General features: G+C 42.5%; 1 protein-coding gene across 13 annotated transcripts in view; it reads right to left on the reverse strand.

Annotated features, from left to right (window-relative positions):
• SBNO2 (strawberry notch homolog 2) overlaps positions 1–25,890 on the reverse strand; it is a 110,682-nt gene that overhangs the window by 73,838 nt on the left and 10,954 nt on the right. For all 13 annotated transcript variants that reach the window (XM_038384081.2, XM_038384088.2, XM_043502648.1 and 10 more), the window contains 2 exons: positions 12,220–12,443; positions 9,892–9,974 (listed from right to left, as the gene is read on the reverse strand). In XM_038384081.2, the coding sequence (XP_038240009.1) occupies positions 9,892–9,974; positions 12,220–12,345 (209 nt within the window). In that variant the 5' untranslated portion in view covers positions 12,346–12,443. The remainder of the gene's footprint in view (positions 1–9,891; positions 9,975–12,219; positions 12,444–25,890) is intronic.

Below are 25,890 nucleotides of genomic sequence, written 5' to 3' on the forward strand. Positions count from 1 at the left end.
TTCACGGGATTAACTGGTTCTTAAAGTCAACTCATGCAAGAAATTGATTTTAACAGGGGATTTTGTGCAGGACAGATATCTACAGGCCAAAATATAATAAACCTACCAACAATATTTTCTCGGGCTCATATGCTAGTACACTGCTCTACTGAGCTGTAGCATAATCAAGAGGCCAAGGATGCAACTCTTAGTGGCTCATATAAACTGGGTGGATTTGATAGAGATTGGGTTTTGAGGAATCCCAGTTCAATCCTAACAATGGAGTGCAAATAAAACTGCTGTAAAGGTACCAGAGAAATTAGCGTTTGGAAGGCACAATAGGATTCTACGATCAAATATGCTATATACAGGGAAATATTAAATCTTACAAAGAAGAATCACAGTTCACCCCATAAGAACCAACAGTCCCCTGGGAAAACTCAATCACTAATGATCTTCCAAAGTGGGGGGGTCCAAAGACCACAACACTCCTTCCATTTGGGACTAAGGCAAGGGTGAGAAGTAGTTATATGGATAGCTACACCAATCATGGATATACTATGCTGCTAGGCTGGAGCACTAGAACTTGAAAGGAGGGGCAGGGACATGCATACTAACCCAGGAAGGGTTTTATGGGGATGAATGGCTCTGAGCTGTCACTATCTAGGAAGATCTCAGAGTGGCACCAATTAGTGAACAAAGCAAGGTCTCCTGATTATGCTCTGAGTGGACATCCCAGTGTTTGTAACCTATAACTATTAGGCAGGTAAGGGTTGTGAACTGATAGGAGTCTTTCCATTCTACCAATCAGGAGCCTTTGGCCTACATTACATGAGCTGCTTTTGGTTTTGCTATTACACACTGCATGCACAAGTTAACTCTCTTCTGCGGAGGGAGGAATGTGTTCAGTAATCCTTCTAGTAATCTGGCTGTTGTAACGGATGTTCATTCAAACATTTTTCGCCAACCCTCACCCAGTACATTTTCATGTTAAAAACTGTTTGAACACTTCACACGGTCCGGCTGAATTGTCCTTGTGGAAAGTCAGACATTCCATGTGATGTCAAGGCCACAGAACCCACAGGCCGTGAACTTCCAAGCTACATGAAATATCAACTGGAGAGAGGAGATTGAAATCATTGGGCAGCCTAAGTACTATCCAGCAATGAAAATGTCTTGCATAGCTAGTTGTTCATTAACACAACATGCCTTTAGCTAATCCACATGCAGGACTGGTAAATACACTGGATGGGCTGCATTTACATGCAAATAGGCACATAGCTATCTCCCATTTATGACTAAATGTATCCCTCTTTTGCCACATCATTGAAGGTAAAATCCTAGCAAAGGGAAGCACAGAAATCGCTTTTCACAATGAACTGCTACCATTGAATTTCTTCTCTATCCTTACTGATGTTGTAACTGGTTTACCTACTGCTAAGAAGCCCTAAAGCAGGTCCCTACTCATGTGCTCTTACAGAGAGAGAATTTAAAAAATCCAGGACAGTCCAGCTCTAATCACTCTCAATTCTGAGTCACGAGGGACCTTTCCCAGCTCTTGCATATTCACTGTGCCAAATCCGTTCCAGTGTTTGTCCACCAGTTTTGATGGAGTTACACGAATTTGGCTCCTCATCTGGTCTTGGGACAAATCACTTCACCTCTCTGGACTGCATTTTTTCCATCTGTAAAATGGGGATGCCATCTCCTCACAGGCAATGTTGTAAATAAGATTAACTGCAACTTGGTAAAGATCCTCACAGGAAAGCCACTAGAGAATTGCTAATATGATAGGCCAAACTTTTTCAGTGCCTTTCATATTATTGTTTTGCTTTTTATTTAGCAAGGACTTCAGCACATTCATTTGCTTTGCTGTGAAAGGTTGGAAGATGGCCACCACCACATTATGTTTCATTACACCACCAAACCAATGCAAGTAGGAGGGGCTCCAAAGTTTGTGAACCTAGCAGCTCTGCCAAAACGAAGGGAGAAGAGATCCTGATGGCAGCAGTTGACTATGACAAAAGAAAAAACTTCGCAATGCAAGCCACTCCGACATCACTTTCATGCCAAGGCGCATGCTACTGAGGTGAGGAATAGGGAAGATTTCTGTAAATCAAAGCCAGTTTTTAATTTCCTTTCTAGTAGAAATTTGCTAAAGCAAAGCACATTATGGGCAGGTGTCAGGCAAGGTTTCCCAGATGTAACTGTCGATGCACCTCAACTCCAATGTGCATCCTCACCCTAGCACATACTATATACACAGAAAATTGATGTCTGCCTCATATCTGCTAGGAGCTAGGCTGACTGGCACTTTACTTGTGGCTTGATCTTGACCCAAGGTTCAATTGATGAAACATAACCTAAAATCACTGTAGTGAAGGGGGGGTTGAGAGGAAGGGTGGTCTTGTGTTAAGGTACTAGGCTGTGATTCAGGATGTTAGTATTTGGATAACAGCTGCACCTGAAGGTCCCAACCAAGATCAAGGCCCCATTGTGTTAGGTGCTATACACACAGAGAGAGAGCCAGTTCCTGCCCCCAAAGAGCTGACAGTATAAGTAGACAAGACAGTCAAAGGATGGGAGGGAAAATAGAAGCAGAGAGGGTAAGTGACTTGCATATGGGCATACGATTGGTCAGTGGCAGACCAAGGATTAAAATTCAGGTCTCCTGACTTCCAACCCAGTGCCCTATCCACTACATCACATTGCTTCCCGAGCTCTGGGTTCAGTTCCTGGTTCTGCCATACATTTGTGTGACTTGGAGAGTCCCTTAAGGTAAGCTCTCTGTAAGGGTAATAGGGCAGAAGGTAAAGAATCATGGGACATATACAATCTCCTCTTTCCCCCTTGCTCCCCACAGAAACCACCTTGCCCAGCAGGAGTCTGACTAATATGATCCATTCCACCTGAGCAAGACACCCTGCACTGAAACACAGAAGCCAGCACACAGCCATGGAACCTTTAGGGCCAATGACAGTTGGGGCCAAACGAGTGACAGTTGGGTTCAAGTCATCTATCAGTGAGACCCTGACACACATGTACAGCCCCTTCACTCCACTCACTCATTTCAAGCAATGCAATTGCACCATGCATATTAGCTTCAGTGCTTGCATTTAAAATGACATGTGCTACTGGTCTGGTCCTGATTAATTTGTATAATCATAACAATTAGATACAACCGTTTATAAGTTAACTTAATTAAATCTTAATTTATTCAAATGTGGCTCACACTGAGATTTCAGTGTATTTGAACTATATGGAAAGTTTGAAGAGTGTTATTCCATAATAATTTCTTTGGGCTGAAGAAAATGAGCACCAGGTGCTGAATTTTAAAATTAATGACAACTGGGCCTTTAAACTCAAACTACTTAACCCATTTACTTGAAAATTCTCTGAAAATTCTTTCTGAACTCAGAGTACACATGCTGTAAGATTGGAGAGGATACACTGTATTCTTCAAAGGTTCCATCCCTGCCTTAGGTACAACAGCACTCCTCTTGAACTGTGGAGTTGCAACCAACACGAGCATAATTACTATACTCCATCTCCCAAACACATAACAGATCAAGCCACAAGCTACCATACTTATTGGCTGATTACAATATGTATAGCCACCTTCTAAGCAATATTTTGGGGACAACTAATCACCTCCACTGAAACTGGACAGACAGAAGAGAAGGAAAGTTAACGTCTCACACCTAAAACAAACAGCTTAATCCAAACAAGCAGGGAAAGCGATACACACAAACTGACCTGCGTGTTCTCCTTTCAAATGGGTACAAGTTATGGAAATAAGATTCTACTCCTCCCCCTACACAGAGCTACTCAGACAATGCCCAAAGATTTGGCTACAAGAAACCTAACTTATGAATCTAGGATGTATTTAAAAGTGGAACATTTCCTCCAAGGGAGGATGGTGGAAACTAGTCATTTGAGACATTCAAAATAAGATTACCACGGACCAAGTAAACCCCATCTCTGGAACTTCCCAGGGTATCCCTGCCCCATCTTGTGTGCATCTTTTACTACTGCCAGGCAGGGACAGTCTATTTTTCTGTCCTGGGTACAGCTGAGCATATTGTTGTTGATAAACAGACCAAGCACTACATCTTACTATGGAGAACATGCTTGCCCTTGCTGAAGAAATAAACCAGATGGCCTGGTGCCTTTCTTTCATCTCTCATATCTACGATACTACGAGCTCGAAATTGAGAACCTCTGAATTTTTTTGATTTTATCAAGCTCAGACTGGCTGATGTGCTCTTCCTACAATCCCTTGATTTGAATGAGTAGGGAACAGGGCTTTTGCAGCAGAGAGCTTTCAATTCTGAAATTTGCTTCTCCTCTCGTTTGACAGAGCCCAAGTCTATTGACTTTGAGAGCACAGTACAAAGACCATTTGTCAACTCAGACATTTGCATCGGGGGTGGTTGGGATTACATTAATATGCACAGCTTAATTCATTTATTACATTGACATTGGTTCGTTAATTTTGTATTGTTTTAAGAACAGTGTAAATGTGCCCAGAGACAGGTCTGATGGATACATTTTAGAGAGATTTAGCCCAGCTAAACTGATTGATGACTGGGAAAAATCTACATTCTAAGGACAGATACAAATAAGCTACTGGACACAATCAAGGAAGACTTAGGCCGTGGACTCAGATGAGGCTTAACCGATATCTAGATGCAGACATCTGGGAAGGAGATGGGTTTCCACACAAACCAAGTACTTTATAGAAGAGCAAGAAATGAGATGGCTTTCTCACTGCCCACCAACCCTAAACACTGGGGGCAGTTGCACAGTTTGGACACATTGAACTAAGATGCACTTTAACTTACCCAGGTCATTTGATGCAAGTGCAGCTGATAGTGAAATGGCCCTGTCTTGGCAACTATCTCCAACAAGATAATTTGTTGTTTAAACTTCTGATCGGTTCCTCCGTCTTTCTGAAACTTAGGTTCTTGTTAGCAGAGCCTGCATGCTAGAGTCTACAGGTATCTGTCTCGTAAATGATACAGTGCCCAATGCTGCAATTCCTTCCACCAGCGGATTCTCAGTCAGCTGGCAGCTTAAGCAGGCTGCAGCAGCACTTACTGGGATATTATTCTTTATACCAGCTGCCTATAAAAAGTGATGGACCAGATGTCCTCTTGGTATTTGAAGCTTTACTGGGGCATGCTCTGGCTATATCTGAGACCTTATTCTTTGCATTTCATCGGGCATTTGTGCTTTGCCACTACAGCCTCCTTTTAGGGAGTCTGTCATCAGCAAATGTTAGGCTTTTGCTGGTACAGGGTCTAGGCCACGGAAACCACGCCTGTCTTGGCATTCATCTCAGGGCTTGTCTACGCTACAGATTTTGTCAGTATAACTTATGTCCCTCATGGGTGTGAATAAGCCACCCCCCTGCACGACATAAATCACACCGACCTAAGCGCCAGTGTGGACAGTGTCATGTCGGCAGGAGAGCTTTTCCCGCCAGCAGAGAGAGTCTTCACCAGATGCGCTACAGCTTCCAGTACAGACGACCCCTCAGCCCTTTTCCTCTTCACTGTTAGATTGCAATTAATGCTTCTTCTGAGCTTGTTTTATAATGTATTATTACAAACACTGTTATCCCACATTCAGATTGGTGTGGGGGAGTCACGGAGGAAAGCATTGTTCCAAAATTTGAGAAATGCTGCCTGCTAAACATACGGGGCCTGATTTTCCAATCAGTCACAGAAGCGTAACTCAGCTGACAACACTGGAGTTATACACATGTAACACCACTGACATCAATAGGGTTACTCCAGATTTACACTGATGAGAGGAAAGTATCAAGCCTATTATTGGAACGGGAGCTCAGCTATTAGAGAGATCACTGCCTTAGAAATACTGTACATATTAACATTTTCCCTATGTAGGATCCCCTTGATTTGCCTTGTTCAGCATTTTACAAGACTAATTTTTATCATATTGTAATTTTTTGTGGGCTAAGAAAGTTTGAATAAAGGTGCAAACTTTGCTACCTCTTGTTAAACCAAATTCTTTGTACTATGAAAGTTAAGTACTTACAAGAAACTGGAAGAACCTGCTTCAGACAAAGCTGTTGCTGTGAGAACAAGCCATATCTAAATACAGCCACCGGCAAATGAGACTCCTCCCACATGGAATCTGTGGCAACAGAGAGGGGTCCACCATACTGGTTTTCTTTTCTATCTGTTTTTGTATTTTTCACTTTTTAACAAGTGGCTTTTCAACTACAATGCCATATAAATTAAAATGCAAAATACGTTAATGCAATATTGAAGTTGCAGAGTTATTGTTGCAAAAAAAGCAGGAAATTAGAAAGGTGAAAGGGAGACCAGCTACTTAATAATCTCACTGACTGTGATGTACCTACTGTCATTACAGTTCACCTCCCTGAGAATATCATCACTGACAGATTAGAGGAGAGGTTTTATTGTCCTTCCTCCTTTGTTTCAGTTGGTTTACTTTGCTCATTTGACAGCACTTTTGTGCCTGGTGAGTTCATTGCTATACTGATGCCACCATGACCTCTCACAGGACCTGCACCAGGGAGTTACCAGTGACAGCAACAGAGCTGAAAATGAAGTTGGACAGGCAGCAAACAGGTGTATGCAAAGAAAGACAGACAGACAGACAGGTAGGTGGGAGGAGCGATTGGCCTCAGCTTGCTTGCTGATATTGCTCTCAGATCCATCCAAAAGTCCCTTCTAACAGGAAAGCAGAGAGAAATCAAATTTTTGTTTTTAATTGCTACCATACTATTTAAAGGGTGATCTAAATGAGCCATTATCATATTGCCAGTGTCCCTTTAAGATTCCAGTAGTAACATCAGCTTGGCCAGACTCTACATCCTGTATGTTTGGGACCATACACTGAACAATACATTAATCTATACATTTAGTAAGAAAAACATGGCACATGTTCAATTTGGCCAAGTTAGTGCTACTGCCGGTACCTTGGCTTGTATTTCCTTGACTTTGCCATTTTAACTCTTTGAATGCAATGTTTCATTAACTTTTTTTTTTTTTAACATTGTAGATTGTTTTTAAAGAAAAGTGTAAGGTTGCAATTAAATAAGTAAGTCAGCAGTGTGTAAGACTGAACTCTCAAAGTTTCTACTGCGTGTGTCCATTAAACACAATACCAAAACAGGTGAACTTTCAAAATTTAGTAAATTCTCAGTGAGTTCAACTACATTTGGAGAAAAGAACTGCCTGAAAATTACATAATCACAAAAATGTGGTAATTTTCTTCCTCTCCAGCAAAAAACATATTTCCCATATACATGCACCTTGCTAACCTGCTACAGAGTTTGCTACAGATTCCCCCCCCCCTTTTTTTTAGTGTCTCCTTTGTGTGAAATAAAATAATAGAAAATTTCATCTGAAAGGTGAATTTTTTGGTATCTCATGAGCATACTAAGACAGGAAGCTAAAACTGAAACCATTCTACACCCTTAACTTTAGCATCCTCTTCCAAATAAATGCTATTATAGGCTCCCAATCCTGAAAAGACTCAGGTACGTGTATTACTTTACATGTGATAAGAATCCTATTACATCAATGGGACTACTCTTGCATGTAAAGTTATGCATGTGCTTAAGTCTTGGCAGGATCAGGGCCATAACAATAACATCGCCAGCACAGTGGATGTGAATAGTGAGTACTAGCACTGAACAGGGAGAAAGCGAAGGATAAAAAGACAGCAAATGATCAAACAGAAGGGAAAAAACAATAGATAAATCGCATCTCAGTCTGTGGTTCAATACAGCAAAACAGAAATTCTGTTATAGCTCCCTTGAGGATTCAGAAAATGTAATTTACAGGAATCATCTTCAAAAAAAAAAAGCACACCCTCTTCAAATTACGCAGACAGCCTGGCTAAGAGCAAAGAGGCTGAACTTATCCCACCACTCCTGCCCAAATTCCTGCTTTGAGGAATAACTAACAAGGCTGAGTAACTTCCACCACATGCACAACAGATTTTTGGTAACCATTTAGCAAAATCTGCTTTATAATTCGGTTCACCTCATGGTTGCTGTCTAACTTGTTTCCCACACTGAGGTGGGATGGGGATGGCAGACAAAAGCAGAAAGAAAAACAAGGGAGATAACACTAGTGTTATCCGAACAGAGTAGCTGGATTCTCATGGCTAGTGACTAGGTTGGGAGTCACAGGGTATGTGAATTAAAACCCCTGGCCACGAGTCTCTGCACCCAGGTCAACAGGCTTGGGCTCATGGGGCTCACTTTATGATGCTAAAAACAGCTGTGTAGACATTCAGGCTCGGGCTGGAGCCTGACCTCTGAAACCTAGGGGTTCGGGGCATGGGGGAGGTTTCAAAGCCTGAGCTCCAGCCTGAGCCACAATGTTTACACTGCTGTTTTTAGCACCATAGTGCAAGCTCAAGTCTGTAGACCGGAGTTCTGAAACTCACTGAAGCAGGTTTTAAAATAAAGTATAAATAAACCCACAGCCTAACACCAGAAAGGGAAGGCTCATTAGAATGGATCTTTCTGTTTCCCTATTGAGACATTCAAATCCTTCAGATGGGGGGCTGGGTTAAAGCCTCACACCCCTGAACTACGCCCAAGGGTCTATCCCAAAAGTTAACAACTTCACTCAACTTTGGGAGCCTGATTGTACTTTTCTTCCGTTAGCCCCTCCCCGCCGCCCAAAACAACCCTTCCACGGGAAACAAGGGATAGATGCAGCTCACCCTAGTCCCCATCTATGCCTCTCCTTCCTTTCACTAGATGCGACAGAAAGCAACATGCACACCTTTTCCCAATGCTCACTGGTCAGAGTCTCTCAGTCTAAGCTCTGATCCTTTTTGTGGTGGCATAATGCACTGCTGCTAACACTTCTCCCTGCTACTAGACGCCCAAACTGAGAAAATCCCAAAGGTCCATCATAGCCAGTATCCTTCTTACCCGGGTGGATAAGTGTGCATAGTTTTGTGACCAAGAGGGGAGTGGTATTCACAGGGGCTCAGACTGACTCTAGAGTAGATAGAGAACATTCAACACATCTTTATTCAAAGCACTTATCTTCAAGGTACTGAACAGGAGGTTTTCCAGTGAATCTATAAGGAAAAATATAAGGCAGAATTCGACCATAGGAAAGGCAATTGTTCCTATGCAAAGTTTACTGAAAACATTACAGCTGTGTCTTTCACAGGCTGAAGCTATGCAGGGTGTATGCAAGTAGTGGGGATTTACTCGGGAGCAAGTACAATTTCTCACATCAGCTCATACTTCTCACCACTGCACACCTTGCAGGATTAGTAATGAGGTTACTAGTAAAGCTTGTCAGTTATAACCAGAGAAAGATGCACTGATCTTGATATGCTCTGGTTTTCACAGTTAGTTATATGGTATGTGCATTTTGAATATAAACGTGCTAGCAACTTAAAATGAAAGCTTAATTCAGCAGGGTTGATACTACTAAGAATTATTAGCTTCCTACCATAGCTTTTAATATTGCTTCACCCACAAATGTGTCACGCTACCTTCCTCCGAGCAGAAATACCTTCCCTCTTCCCTGCACTGGCCATATAAAGCTACATGTCTCTATGATATATTAGTATAGCCAGATTGTATTAATGGTGTATTTTATGAACTCCTTTAGTGTAACAAATCTAGACTCTAACAAGGCCTTTACTCCCCTAAATCAGTTTAAAAGCTTACACGAAGTCAAAGTTTCCCATGTCTTCACAAAGGCCATTTCTTTTCTTTTCCAAGATGTAGCAGTTTGTGAAATGCCACAAATGCTCTGGGATGCCATTATTTCCCCATCAGTTAGTGAAACAAAAAGTAAACGAAGAAAGCACTGAAGAAACAGTTGAATCATTGGGCGTGCACATATGTAGGGGACTTATATAAACAGCACTTACTGGTTTTCATTTGGAAAAGATGGAGTTGAGAAAGGAGCAGATGAATAGAAGGAATTCCACCAATCAGGAGCCAGCATCGAGTTCTGAAAGCACAACAATACCGAGAAAAATTCCAGCATCAGAAAACTGCAACTCTGCTAAATCACACTGGTAGCTCAGAATTCAAGCCTTGTCCTGTGACCCCCTCCTCTCCTTGCATGCAACAAACAGTGATGGTTTTTAATCGTTCACAGGTGGTTAGTCTAATGCCACACACCACTTCTGACTTGCCAACCTGCTGCGTTCTTACTTATTCCAGGAAGAGCTTTAGGGTCATTATCCTCATAGGTTATTCTCCCTGCCTACCCAGTTAATCACAAACTTTGTAGAAATTGGACTCTGCCTTGGCTAACCTGGAGTGAGTCGGGGCAGGTTTATACCTAGACAGCTACATTTACTGCTCCCCAGCTGCTTTCAGTACCAATGGCAAGTTCTATTTCAGCGTGAGGCTCCAACATAAGCACAACGCTAACAGGATATTGTGTCATCTTTCAACTACTGACATTAATCTCCTTTGTCAATTGTTCACTGACCAAAGTGGCATTGACTTGTACAAAAAAACAAGGTAGCTGTTTTTTTAATTATTATTTCTATGTCCATATAAGGGCAAAACCCAGACCCAGAGCTGTAACTATTTAGCTACAGAATTTACACCTGATCTGGAGAGAAAGGAAGTCAATGCAGGGACTCCAGGCTGTGTGAGAGAGAGAAAAAGAGTTGATTGGAGTGGCAGGCAAGGAACATGATTTTAGTTGCAGCCATGTTGAATGGGCTACAATTGGGAGAAATTAGTGAAAAAAATATGATCGTTTCTAGAGGTTTTCAAAGGCCAATAATTTCAAAAGTGACTAGTAATTCGAAGTGTTTCATTTTGGGGGCCTGACTTGAGTCATCTATAGTGTGTCTGATTTTCTGAGGGCAGGTGCTCTCTGAAAACATTAAGAGTTCACATCAATTTAAAGCTGACCTCAAAATTGTTTAAGCCCAACTTCCCCAGCTATGCAACAGGTGCTGAATGCCTCCCTGCAGCCAGACTAAGAGGGGTACAAACTTCAGGAAAGCAGCCGCAATTAGTTATAATCAGAGACAAGAGTGTACTGGTGCCCAAGGAGCACTCTATTTAGATTGTAAAGGTATCTAGGGCAGGGACTTTTTTTTAAAAAAAAAATCATGTGTTTGTACAGCAGGTCACAATGGGGACCAGTAGCAGGGCCCCACTCCTGAGGTAAGAGGAGTGAGAACCGCTGAGGGAAGCTGACTGAGTAGCTGACCACAGGTGTGGCCAGGTCAATCAGGGCCCAGCTGGCCCTGATAAGAGGGCTGCGAGGGAGGAGCTGGTTCAGTGTCTCACTCCAGCCTTGGAGTGGGAAGGACCTAGCTCCCTGGGTGCATAGGGTACTTGAAGCAGAGCAGTGCTGGGGAAGGGCAAGAGGAGCTGGGGAGCTCCAGCCTGGCAACTCCCCAGGATGAGGCCTTGTTAAAGGCCTAAGCAGGTACTGGGGCTGCAGAGGTGCAGCCTGGGGATAGGCAAAAGCAGCAGGTCCAACCCCCTTGCCAGTGATGAGTGGCCATTACAGTCTGCAGTCTGCCCTACAGAAAGGGGGCTAGATGATGACTGGCAGCAGCCACTGAGGCAAGGTGGGTATAGCGGGAGGGGAGATCCAGAGCATTGGGGTACTGCTGGGGGCAGAACCCCAAGGTAAAGGGCACTGGGATCCGGGAGGGACACCGCCCAAAAGGAGGTGCTCGGAGGGCTGGAAAAGAGCTAATTCCCGGACTAACTAGCAGGAGGTGCCGCCCCAGTGAATCTGCGATCTGCTACAGGACCCAATCCTGCTTGGAGACTGTAAATTCTAATAAAATACTATTCAGTCATGTAACAGTGTCTGAAAAGACACAGCTACAAGTGACACTTTTAAGGTCCAGTACTTTGATAGCCAGCAGGGATAGAAACAAATGGAAAGCTGGTAATCCAGCTTCGATTCTTCATCTCTTGCCCTAGCAAGTTGCAATATAATGGACTTTAAAATTACGTTGTTTCAATCACAATCTTGCTTTCCCCCCCGCCCAACTTCAAAGTCAACATGGATTGTGGCAGCTGCTGCCTCAAATGTCTAGCACTAAAAATAAATACCTTGTACCACTGGACAACAGCCTGAAAAGCCAATTTACCAAATAGCAACTGTAAACGTTTACTTTGTTTCCCAAGATTTTAACATTGCTGTGACCCCCCTCTGGCAAAAGCTCCCAAATCCAATCATTTCCACGCTAACCTGACAGGACCCTCACCTCCATGGCAGGTACGCTGAGCTGGGTCTGGAGGTTCGGCATACTGTATAATGTACTGCCTGACTGCTGGTGTTCATGCTGTGGAAAGTTCTTCCCTCCGTCCATGGCAAGATGTGCTGAGGGCATCAGGCTGTCTCCTGCAGCATGAAGTTGTCAGGGCTGGCGGACTATTCTAAGGAGTGGTGGAAGGTTCTTTATCTGTGCTCTTCACCCTGCAGCATGGCCTAGGAGAGAAAAGAAATACCTATTGTCAGTTTGTAAAGTGGGAGGAAATGCAGCCAGCCCCATCTAATTAGGAGACCAGCACGTGGAGGTCAGGCTGCATAGAGTCCCCTACTCCACCATAAAGTCTAAGGCCTTGTCTTCACTAGGTGCAGAGCCGTCCCTAAGGTATGGCAAATCGGGGCAACTGCCCCATGCCCTGCACTTTGGGGGGCCCCGTGCTTCCTGAGAAGGTGGGCAGGGAGGTGACACAGGAGTCAGTGGGAAGGAGAAGCCCCACTACCAACCTCCCTCTTCCCCCAGAGCTGCCTCCTGCCCGCCAGTGGGCCCCGCCGATCAGCATCTCCCTCTCTCTTCCAGCGTCTACCACCAATCAGCTGTTTTGGGGCGTCTGGACTTGGCGCTGGGCGGGAGGGGTGGGGAGGAACAAGGGTGCAACATGCTCAGGGGAGGGGGTGGAATTGGGTGGGGAAGAGGCGGGGTGGGGCCTTGGGGGAAGGGGTGGAACCACCCTCCGGCAGATAGAAGCTCAGCGCCTATGTCCCAGGTCCCACACCCCCTTAGGATGGCCCTGACTACGTCTGTTTTTAACATGAGGTCGCTAACATGGTAACTAACATGAGGCAAAATCCCAGTAAAGACAAAGCAGTTTGTAGCTTTCACAAGTGTTAACAGATTGAGTTACTATGAGGGAGTCTAAGATTTACCTAGACCTGGGAACTCATGTTAAAATACTAACTGCCTTGTCTTCACTAAGATCGTAGTTGGTTACCATATGTTAGCTAACACGAGTTAAGAACACACCTTTTTTTCAAATGAAGATACACCCTACAGGGCTCACAATTTTCACTCAGTACAGCAGCAAAGCATTTGGAAAGTACTGTTACACCCCAAAATCTATTTCACACGTAGGAGGTTTTTAAAAAACTGAGATTCTGAACAGCTGAGAATCTAATCCAATTGTGAAATTTCTCCAATTTCACAATACTTGCTCATCTTTGTATGGCACAAGAGGCGAGTGCTTGCTCTCCACTGATGGGCAATGTGGCAAACTCACATTCTTGGAAAGCAGCTAAAATGCAAGGCAGGGCCCTGGGTAAAGTCCACAAAGTCAATTTGGGACAGACCCGAACGATCAATAATTCGAATACATATTGAAACCTGTGCATAACAGGCTCAGTCCTTTCACAGTTGCAGGATACATGAGGTTAGTGGATTACAAATTGGTGTAATGAATTATAAATCCTGTGCCCTTACTGAATCCATGATTTTTAGTCTAGCAAAGTTATGAATTTAAGTTCCCAGGCTACAACTAAAGGCACACAATATAAAGGAACTTCATAAAGACACTGCAAGGCCTTAAAAGTAAGGAGCCCTCTTTTCCTCCAAAGTCTGACCTAATTAAAAAAAAAAAAAAAACTGCTAATTTGGGTCTCAAGAGGATAAGGAAGAAGGCTGTTCTGAGACTTGTAAGGGCCTCTAGGTTTATTATGGCCTGGTCTACATTAGGATTTTACATCAGTATAGCTACTTCTCTCAGGAGTGTGAAAAATCCACGAGGCAATACTGACTTAATACCCTGATGTAGACAAGTGCTAGGAGGATGAAAGAATTCCACCACCTGTCAGGGAGGTGGATTACCTACACTGATAGGAGAATCCCTTCAGTCAGCGTAGCTAGGGTCTACCCTTTGAGCAGGGGGTTGGACTAGATGACCTCCTGAGGTCCCTTCCAACCCTGATATTCTATGATTCTATGAAGAGATGCAGCGGCGCCACTGTAGAGTTGTCAGCGTAGACATACCCTGAGCTAGACCATTTCCTAGCTAGCATAGGCTTGGTGTCAATCAACAGCCTTGTCTACATTTAGCATTTCTCTTGTATTCATGGATGCATTGCCTGCCACCAGTGTAGGCTGGCCACTGGCATTTTAATAATCATGTTCTCTTGCCCTACACTAGTTTCTCTTGAGATGCTCCATCAGGAGGAAAGAAAGAAACGAGAAAGAGCCAAAAAAGGGGTTAAAAAGTAGACTAAAAACATGTTTTATTGGATAACCTCATTTCCCATCCCTAAGTGTAGCTTCCCCTCTATTTCTCTTACTATGCCTATTACTGGAACAGTCTGTTAATAAACCCACTCTGCTCCTCTCTTTTCACTACTCTAATAGTCACGCATCTTAAGCTACCTTCATTTAAATACATCTACTCCTTTGGGCCAAGTCAAATGACCTTTCACCACCTACCCAGCTGGGGCCTAGAGTACTCTCCCTGAAGTTAACAGAAAAACTGATTTCCATGGCAACTGGACTATACCCCTCTTCTAGTAATTACCACAGTTGTAATTGACTGGCCAACTTGAGTCACACCAATGATTGTGTAAATCTGTTACCCTCATTTCCAGTATCTCAACCCAGTTCAATTTATCTCACTTTCTTTCTCGCTCAAATATTCACCTACTAAAAGCTACACTTGGTATTTTATTGTCACATATTATCTTGCTTCGGAAGAAGTGACAAGTGGAGATTTCCTTTCTGAGTATCCTATTGATGAGTAACAGCTATGCAGCACAGCGGCCAGAACCCCAAAATCACCAGAAAAAAGGCAAAGTACATACTTGAGATTTCCCCCTCCTAAAGCAGTCCTATACAATATCTGATGCAGAAAATATTGACCATGGGACTCAATTTCTTCTTAAACAGATTTACTCACTAAAACTGCATCATCCCATTTGTCACCAGTTAAGGACTATTAATGTGCCCATACCAGGACCTCCAATTCAGTGACATAAATTAATCCTGAACAGCTGGACAGAATCCAAATGATTTTCAGCACCTGTAAAGTAACTGGAAAGGACACTATCAACTACCTTTTTTGCCAGACTGTCCATGTGCTCTTGCAGGCTTAAAGGGGCACACTCAGGTCTAATTTGGCTTAATTCAGATACCAATAATGTTATGGTTAAAACAAACGTTTAGAAAAACCTAGGAGAAAGATTTCCACAATTTCTTTTTGATTTCAATATGACTTTTTTGCCCTTTTGTTTCCTCCCTCCCTTCCACGCCAACACCCCAAAACCACAACACATTATCCTGCAGCATTTGCTGCCTGAACATTGCAGCAGTGGGCTGGTGCACGAGAACTTGAGAAGTGAAACTAACTAGTGCATTTTCACTGTCCAAGCTGGGTAAAGCAGAAAAACTAAACAGCACAGAAAGTAAGAGAGTTCTCAAATGTTCAGTTTTGATTCTTTAAAGGTGTCATTTGTAACATGAGAAATTTTTTAAAATCCTGTCTGACTCAACTGCATCCCTTTAAAAATAAGTGACAAATTTCAGCTGGCAAATTTATTCCTGCATTTGTGACAGTGAAGTGAACATGACTTCGTGTTTACTTCTTTGTGTACTAGCATCCATGTCAGGACACCTCTTGGAACAGGGCTCGTCAGTCAGCTGGGAGAGCAAAGTATATTTTGAAACCTAGAGAGACTCAAGGGCTGACACTTGTATAATGTTAGTTCAAAGTTAAAAGTCAATAATCCATAAATTTAGGATATGAATGTCTCCACCATGATTTTATAGCAAACCTGTACCCCAAAATAGTTGTAATGACAATCTCATATTTGACTACAAGGACAGTTCTTTTCTCAACCCTATTCATTAAAAAAGCCTAGACTGAAGAGTACTGGATGGCTAAAGGGCTTGATAATAGATTAGAAAAATGTCTTTTCAGGTTATTCATTTAAATCCAGCCTAGACCAATAGTGATGAGAAGCCACTGTGCCCAGCTGAAATACAATAGACAGGAGTCCACAGCTTAACTCCATCCCCTCTGCCACTAGTACCACAATGGGCATGAACTAGCAGCCTCTTTGGCACACAGAGGTCTATGGATATGGAAAGTGAACTCTCCTAGAGATGTTTTCTCCAAGAAGCATTGCAACACAGCTGGGGAGCTTGCAAAGCTACTAGGGATGTAGTAGCTGTTCTGTGGGTGAAGAGTTGAGAGACCATCAGTATTAAGGGATGTCAGTCCAACTATCCTCTGCAAGCACTCAAATTCACACAAATATATTTACTTACATTTACGCTGCCTGATTATTTTTTCCCCCCACCAAAGATTATGGTAACACAGAAAAAGTACTCCTCATGTTTTTAGTTTGTTTATTTTACATATCTGACAACTCTTGGGAAACCGATTACACAGCAGCAGGGGAGAGAAAAATATTTTAAAAGCTAAGAAAACCTGGGGTTGTAATTCCACAAACATCAACTGAGGCAGGTGTAGTAATTGAAATGACTTTTAGCTCATGTTTTTAAACCCAACTAGATTTCAAGTGAAAGGGGTCCCTTTAAATATATCACCCACACAAATATGTGGGAGTTTGAATTTGTAATAGGCCAATTATCAAACAGGCTGTGCTTCATCCCCCAACACAAAACTGCTGAAGCTCCAATTTCTATATTGAAATTCTATCACTAAGCATATAGTTATTTGTCCAGAAAACAAAACATAATTTTAACATATGCTTTGTGCCAAGACTTCATGGAACTTTCCAACACTTTATGAAAGAGCTACAATTTGATAGGCTACAAAGGAAAATCATTGTTTTATTTTTTTAAAGTAATACTTAGATTATATGCTCTTAGGGTCAGAGATCATGTTTTCTTTGTAAGTATGTACAGTTCCTAGCATGATGGAAACTCAATACCTGATCAGGGCCTCTAGGCACTACTGCAATACAGATAAGAAATAACGTATTCCTCTGTAAACACTGTTTTTCATTGCAATATTAGCAAGCTCTGCAAGGAATTCATCCAGACATTGCACGTTTACTGTAACACACTTTTAATGACATTTCCTGCTGCTGATGGAATCTTAAGGCTTGTCTACACTTGAAATGCTACACTTGAATTGCTGTAGCGCTTCAGCGTAGACACTCACTACAGTGACGGAAGGGGTTCTCCCGTTTGCGTAAACTAATCCGCCTCCCTGAGAGGACGTAGCTAGGTCTGTAGAAGACTTCTTCCGTCGACCTAGCACTATCTACGCAAGGGGTTAGGTCAGTTTAAGTACATCTCAGGGGTGTAGATTTTTTTTTTACATGCCTGAACGACATAGCTGGGTGGACTTAACTTTTGAGTGTAGAACTGGCCATACTGCAGGATACTGAATTCCCAACTCAAGCAACCCCTCCCACTGGTTTCAGGACTGGGTCTGTCAGACATTTAATAAAACCACCTGCACACACACATAAAACGTTAAGTAGAACTTATCCCTGATCAGAACACCGCACAATACCGGCCAGCTTGATAACAAGAACCTCTAAAGACTTTGCTGCTGCTATGTCATGTATGTGCCAGTGCGATCCTATTCAAAGCCATTTCAGGATGGCTGCCAATATAATGTGCTAGTTCTGAATAGATCTACAAATACTTTTTAAAACAAGATCATGTTAACAAATGAAAAATAAAAACGTTACAGTTCTAAATGCAAGCATTGAGGGCATATGGTTAAATGCTCTCACATGACTGGGGCTCACAAACTGAAATAAATCATTTGCCAGAGGCTCAGCACTTTGTGGTTTAAAAGGTTTCCCTTTTTCTTTTAAAGACAGAGGCAGTCAAACTGGGACTCAGATGGTTTATGCAACCTTATAAATCCATGTCAGGTAGAAGCTGCAGGCTCAGCAGGGTGTGGCCGTACAGCAGAATACAAATTATGCCAAGTAAAACTGACCGGTTATGCTCAAAGCAACTGTAAGCTTAAACAAATTAAAGCAGAGCTTTTTCTGGGAAGGTTTAAACTGATTACAGAAATCTGATCTAACTTCAACAAGACAACTAATCAGGTTTTTATCCATCCCCATTGTCTGACAAATTATAACAACTGTCAGAATTTATTACCCATTTTAAATGTTTTTACCCCAGTAAAATAAAATAAAAAAAAAATCTCAAAGTAATCAAGAAAAGGAGGACTTGTGGCACCTTAGAGACTAACAAATTTACTTGAGCATAAGCTTTCGTGAGCTACAGCTCACTTCTTCGGATAAGCTTATGCTCAAATAAATTTGTTAGTCTCTAAGGTGCCACAAGTCCTCCTTTTCTTTTTGCGAATACAGACTAACATGGCTGCTACTCTGAAAAGTAATCAAGATGCCTTTAGAAAAAGGACAAATTTCCTGAAAGAGCACAGCAAAACCTTACCCCAAAACAGAGTTTAGATAGTGGCAAGGTAGTGTCAGCAACATAATGTCAAGTTATCGGAACATTCTATCAACCATGTTTAGTTCATTCAGATCATTAACTAATGGCTAGTAGAAGAAACACATCTTTCCTAGGGTTAGGGAGTCACCTAAATCAGTTTCCACTTTCCTGCTTTTTCCAGAGTTTTACGTGTGCAGAATTGTTTCTTTTTATTACTCTATAAAATCCATACTCTGATTTTACAGTCTTAAGTCCACAAGTGCAAACACCCCAAAACATTTAGTTAGCATGCTGGGTACTAGCTAATGCCATTACGTGGACTTCAGTCCCCTTGATCTATTAACCAATCTTCAGCAGCCCCAGAACATCTAAGGACTTCTTCCTCCCACCATACATCACATCCATTAGCTTATTTAAATGGAATTTGCAAGAGGGGGACAGAGAATATTCTGGCATGAATCCATACCTGGAATGTTTTAGATGGTAACCCAAGATACATTTTGAAGAGATGCCCTAAGCCCCAGCTACTGATCATTAGTGGTCTTCAGTTCATTGGATCTTTTCTTTTTTGGTTGCCCTCTTACTCCTTTTTACTCTACCTACTGTTCCTAACATGCTTCTGTGATATTACACTAATTACAAGTTACATCTAAAAAGAATACAGCAGCAGAGGGTTGAAGTTTAAATGCAAAGCAAAGGTGGTCGTTTGTCTGGGCTCTTTATTGACCTCCTTTATGCCCTGCAAAAATGACATCATAGTTGATTTAAACATTTTTGCCTGCTTTTATAAGTTCCTGACTTCCATCTTCTGGCTGGGAAATTTGGGCTGGAGGACACAGATAGTTTCATCCTAGGAGGGTGAAATCTGAGCTGCAATATTGCAGCCCCTAAATGAAATGTCGGGGAGATGAGACCTCCAGCTCAAGTTTCGTTCTCCTGTGATGTCCCCATCCAGATGTTCCAAGCATCACGATGTCCTCCAAGCAGACAGACATGTCGCCACCTGATATCGTTAATATAAACAAGCAAAAGTGTGTGTGTGGGGGGGTGTGATTTACATAAAACTCTGAGATCCTCTATGATTTCCATTTACTGTTCTTACACAGTTTTTTCTTTACAGATCACCTTTCCTAGGCAAACAGGCAAGCTCAGCAGTTACTGGGCAGAGGTGGTGAGGACTGCTGACCTATGGGTTAAAATCAGAGACTGTTTTAGAGTTATCGATATACTCTGGTGCCTTTACAATAGCACGTCTGTTCTCCTCACCAGAGGATTTTTTTTTAAAGTTTGTAACAGCTTTTGATAGGAAATCAGAAGCTGTGATTCCGGTAACAGTTGTAGCAAATTACAGCTTCACTTATACATCTAACAAACAGTAACTTATGAAGGGTAAAATCAATATCAGAAATTCTCCCTGTCTGTTCTACATTATCTAATGTCTTGGCTCTTGGCAACATTACATTTCACTTGATGGGTTCTCTTACAGCATAGAGTACATTTCTCTAAAAATGTACTTAGCTCCCTAAGAAAACTCTTACACAACAGCCTGTACCCAATTAGCAAAATGAAGAAAAACAGCTTAGGAACTGTAAGACTTTTGAGCTCCAGAGATACTGAAATCCTGTCAGATACTAAACAATATTCTGCACTAAGATAGTGGACTTCTTCAGGAGGACCTCAGAGTGAGTAATAACTCCATTTTACAGAGGGGGAAACTCATACATAGAAAGATAACTTGTACAAAGACACCCAGAAAGCCAGTGGTATAATTGGGCAAAGACCTCAAATATCCTGACTTCTAACCACTAGAAACCACTTCCTTGTATAGTCTTCCACACTAAAAGTAAATTAATCCCTTTGAAATCATCCACGTACCCAAAACAGATCAACGGTAATGCGCACTGCTAGAGAAAATCTACCTTAACTCACAAGATCCACAATGGATAACACTTTATTATCTATACATGTAAGCTTTTTGTTGGTTCCGATAAATTCAAGCATGTACACACAATTCTAGATCAGCCTGAACTGTCGCAAAATATCGTTGCAGTTGTATATTTACTTGTATATTTGAGTACTGGAGAAAGCTGGCACACTGCAGTACTATGGTCCTTTGGTGGTCTCTATTTTAGGTAAAAAGGATGTCACAAGAGAGGCAAAAAAGCCAGAAAGCTGAGACATGTAAGGGATCCACTTTTTCATCCTGACATCACACACTTTTTAGATTTGCTGCCACAAAACCAACCGGCCTCCAGCAGAACGCAGTTTGTTTTCTGAACAGAGACTGTAGTTGCATAGCACAGTGGGTGCCATAAAAAAAACAAAACAAAACCATTTGCTACTCTGCCACAACTTCAGAACCATTAAATGTCTCCAGTTCTAAATAGAGGAAGATACAGCAGTTACATCAGGTGCCAGGGGTGGTGAATGCAAAGAGTTTTTAATACCTCGCTGTACACTCACACTTTGATATGGGCCAGTTGATAGCCGGCTGGCATATTTAAATTCCCAGCAGGTTCTAAAGCCATTCACAGTGATACTCCATGAACCCTGTGAATGAAGGTCAATACTGGTCATGAAAAACCAAGAAGAGATGACAACTACAGGGTGCTATTTCTGTTTCAGCAGCCTCCCAAAAGCAAATGGAAAATTACAAAAAAGTGAGAGCAAGTTTTGTACAAGGCCACAGCTGTCTCACTTCCATGCACTGTGCTACTATTCCAGGCTTTACATTACCAAGGACAGACGCAATGGAAGTCTACAACCTCCAAATCAAATGGTTCAGCAAGTTTACACTCAATCCATTCCTCCTTCTCCCTTGGCTCTCCTCCCAAACTGGCAGTAAATAACCCCTATTTTTTAGGCAAGTTAGAGCTTTTCATCTTAAGATCTTGTAAGAGCCACTCAAAGCATTAAAGAGGAATTATTCCCTACAAGCATCTGGTCTGTCCTAGAAACATCAGAACCTCCAAGGCAAGCAGTGAACAGAGATAATTTAGAGTTGCAAGACTTTTGACCCTAACAATGGGAGCAGTTATCACACTTCTACTATGTAAGCGGAAGTTTATTGGTTTTCTAAGTTAGACATTGCTGGAAGTCACCTACAAAGACTCAACAGGCAAAGTTCTCTGCAACTAGAGTCATAGGTGGAAAACATATTAAAGGATCACTTTGTCCTACCAGCCTTCAGGCATTTGGGGATTGTTCAACACTTATGACTTCTTCTTTGGGAGAAAACTGTGCAGTAAAACAACAGTTCCAACTTCAAGAGTCATAAACTGCCCCATTCTCTCCTGAGAGCTAGAGAATATGAAATGCAGATATGGGGGGGAGGGGAGGAAAGCAACATCAGTGGTAAAAGTTAAGTCATCTAACTCATCATGTACATCATGAAGTAGCAAACTCCTGCAACGGACATGTACATCAGCACCCAGCCTTTGTCACATAATCTTAGCTGCCAGTTCCTTATCCTTGAAAAGTGCCAATAGAGTATCAACAAAAGGAAACAAAGTAATCTAAATTCCACTCTAGTTTTCACCAATGAAGTTTTAAAAATGGGACACTTTTACTTCATGACACAAGCCAATTCCTTAGTTTTAGCGCTATCTTAATAATTAAGATTAGAGTACAATCACGCATTGATCATGTGCTTCATCAATTACCCAAAAGCATATGATACCATCTGACATGACCACCTTTTGAGGATACTGGCAGAGAGAGATTTCCAAAGGATCTAAATATACTCAGCACAAGTCTCCACCACCACCAGACTAAGATACAAACAGTAGTAAGCAACACTGAGTGGTTTTCTACTGCACAGAGTCTCAGACAAGGGTATGTTTTTTGTCCCCGAGCCTCTTCAAAATATACACAGATTTTATTATGATATAAGCCTCAGAAGGTTTTGACAAAATGGAAGGAGCTAGGATCTCCATTGGTGGACATCTTTTAACTGACCTCAGATACGTTAATGACACCACGCTCTTTGCTATAATCTCTGATGCAATACAAAAAACAATGAAGTCTATAACAAGGAACTGGGGAATAGAGACTATTCCTGAATGCAACAGAAACAAAATATGTGCGTACATTGACAAGACTAAGAAAAAGAGGATGCAAGAAGACATCACAATTAACAGACAAGCTGTAGAGGCAGTAGATGAACTTAATTATCTAGGACAGAGGTCTCAAACTCCCAGCCTGCAGGCCATCTGCAAAACCTCCCCAATGTGGCCCATGGGGCTCCAGCAGTTTTGGGGCCAGGTCTCTCCCTTGGCCCCACCTGTCACCCACGGGCGATCCCCCACTCCAGGCAATTTCCAATGGCCCGGAGCCCTGGCAGCGCAGCAGAGCTGTGCGGTGTCTGCCAGCCCCTCCCTGCAGCCCCGGGGTGTGCCTCTGCACACTGCCCCTGCCCCAAGTGCCCCTGCAGCCAATGGGAAGCTGCGGGGGCAGTGCCTGGGGGCAGCAGCATGCAGAGGCCCCCCGACCTGCCCTGCCTTGGAGCCCCAGGTAAGCGCTGCACCCCTCAAGTCCCTCCCAGAGCCTGCACTCCCTCCTCTTTCCCCCACACCCCCTCCCACCCCCAAACTCCCTCCCAGAGCCTGCACCTCTCCCCACTCCTCCCTCCCAGAGCCTGCACCCCCACCCCCGAGCCTGCACCCAGCACCCAAACTCCATCCCAGAGCCTGTACCCCAATCCCCTACTCCAGACCTCCTCCCCCACCCAAACTTCCTCCTGGAGCCTTAGGCAGGTGAGGGGGCAGAGTTTTGGGATGGCAGAGTTTTGGGGGGCAGGTTCTGGGCAGCATGAGTGACATATTGGCTCACTGGGAGGGTTTGAGGCCTGGCACTGGCTCTAAGTTAAATTGAGTTTGAGACCCCTGATCTAGGATCATACATATCGAACCAAGGAGGCTGTTCCAAAGAAATCAAAAAGATTAGGGAAGGCTCACTCAGCTATGGCCTCTGTTGAGAAAGTGTAGAAAACCAGTCACATCTCACAATGTACCGAGGTGCGACTAGTGAAAAGCTGAATTTTTTCCATAGCAATTTATGGATGCAAGTTCTCAGAAGTTAATGCTGCTGATAAGAAGAAAATGTAAGCCTTTGAAACGTGCGCTGGAGAGTACTCTTGAGTATCTTCTGGGTGGAGAAAAAGATGAATACCTATGTTATAAATATTATTGGAGAAGCAAACACTGATGTCGGAAATCAACAGACACAAATTTATGTACTTTGGTCACATTAGGCAAAGAGATGGAAACAACCTTGAGAAAGTTATTATGGAAAGCATGGTGGAGGGTCATTGTAGTAGGGGACAAGCAGCAAGGAGATGGATGGATGGTGTGAGGCTTATCACTGGAAGGTTAGCTGCTGAGTGCTCAAAGTTAGCAATGGATCACACAAAGGCTTCTGAAAATTCTGTCATCTCACTGATATTCAGGCATGAATACATGGATTTATGTAATCATTAGTATAAAGTTTAGCATCTTCCAGCCAAAGATCTCAAAGCACTTTCCAAACTGATTATGCCTCCAAACATAATTGTGAAGTCATTATGCTTACTCTACAGGTCGGTAAACAGACACAAAAGGAAAGCTGGGCATCACCATAGAAAGCTCAGTGAAAAGCTTAGTGACCAATAGCGGTCAAAAAAAGCACACAGTGTTAGGACACATGAAGGATGTGATAGAAAATTCTTAAAATAAAGTGATATAAATCACTGACATAGCCACACTATTCAGGGCGAGTTCAGTTCTGGTCGCCCCATCTCAAAAAAAGATACAGCTCATGAAAGCAAACACTTTATTTTACTAAAAGCGTAACATATGGAACTCATTGCCACAAAATGCAGTTGAGCAGAAGAGTTTAGGACATTTATAATACAACATCCAGAGTAACGTTAGACAGGATACATTTATAAGTGACAAACTTTCAGGCTTCAGGGCACAAGGCAGCCGCTGGAACTACTCCTGTGGACGAACAGTTGAGCACAACCAGTAACCCCATGCTAAGCAGTAAGCAGGCACTTCTACATTTGCCAAGGCAGATGGAGAAGAGGAACCCCAGCAGAATAAAGTAAATGTTTATAAACACAGGAATAGTAATTTCCCTCTGTAAGGATCACGAAGAACTAATGAAGCAATCTTTCAATGTGATTTAGAGCAGAGGCATTCAAGTGATGGATTACACACACATGAAAAAACCATTAGGCTCACTCCTTAATGGCTGGATATCCTATGCTTAATAATGAAACTGTTTTCCTACGCAGCAAGATAAAGCTATGAGCAGTCTAATTATATCAGGAATCATTCTGATTGAGATATATGAATAGTTTCAATATAAATAGACTTTCACTTAAACAGTTCATTATGATAGATTTCAGAGTAGCAGCCGTGTTAGTCTGTATTCGCAAAAAAGAAAAGCAAGATTGTGGCACCTTAGAGACTAACAAATTTATTTGAGCATAAGCTTTCGTGAGCTACAGCTCACTTCATTTGATGCATTCGGTGGAAAATACAGTGGGGAGATTTATATACACATACAGAGAACATGAAATAATGGGTTTTTATCATATACGCTGTAAGGAGAGTGATCACTTAAGATGAGCTATTACCAGCAGGAAGGGGGGGGGGGAGGAGGAAAACCTTTTGTAGTGATAATTGAGGTGGGCCATTTCCAGCAGTTAACAAGAACATCTGAGGAACAGTGGGGGGTGGGGTGGAGGGAGAAATAACATGGGGAAATAGTTTTACTTTATGTAATGACTCATCCACTCCCAGTCTCTATTCAAGCCTAAATTAATTGTATCCGGTTTGCAAATTAATTCCAATTCAGCAGTCTCTCCTTGGAGTCTGTTTTTGAAGTTTTTTTGTTGAAGGATAGCCACTCTCAGGACTGTAATCGTGTGACCAGAGAGATTGAAGTGTTCTCTGACTGGTTTTTGAATGTTATAATTCTTGACGTCTGATTTGTGTCCATTTATTCTTTTACGTAGAGACTGTCCAGTTTTACCAATGTACATGGCAGAGGGGCATTGCTGGCACATGATGGCATATATCACATTGGTAGATGAGCAGGTGAACGAGCCTCTGATAGTGTGGCTGATGTGATTAGGCCCTATGATGGTGTCCCCTGAATAGATATGTGGACCGAGTTGGCAACGGGCTTTGTTGCAAGGATCGGTTCCTGGGTTAGTGGTTCTGTTGTGTGGTTGCTGGTGAGTATTTGCTTCAGGTTGGG

The sequence above is a fragment of the Dermochelys coriacea genome, chromosome 25, assembly GCF_009764565.3.
Source record: "Dermochelys coriacea isolate rDerCor1 chromosome 25, rDerCor1.pri.v4, whole genome shotgun sequence".
Classification (NCBI taxonomy): Eukaryota; Metazoa; Chordata; order Testudines; family Dermochelyidae; genus Dermochelys; species Dermochelys coriacea.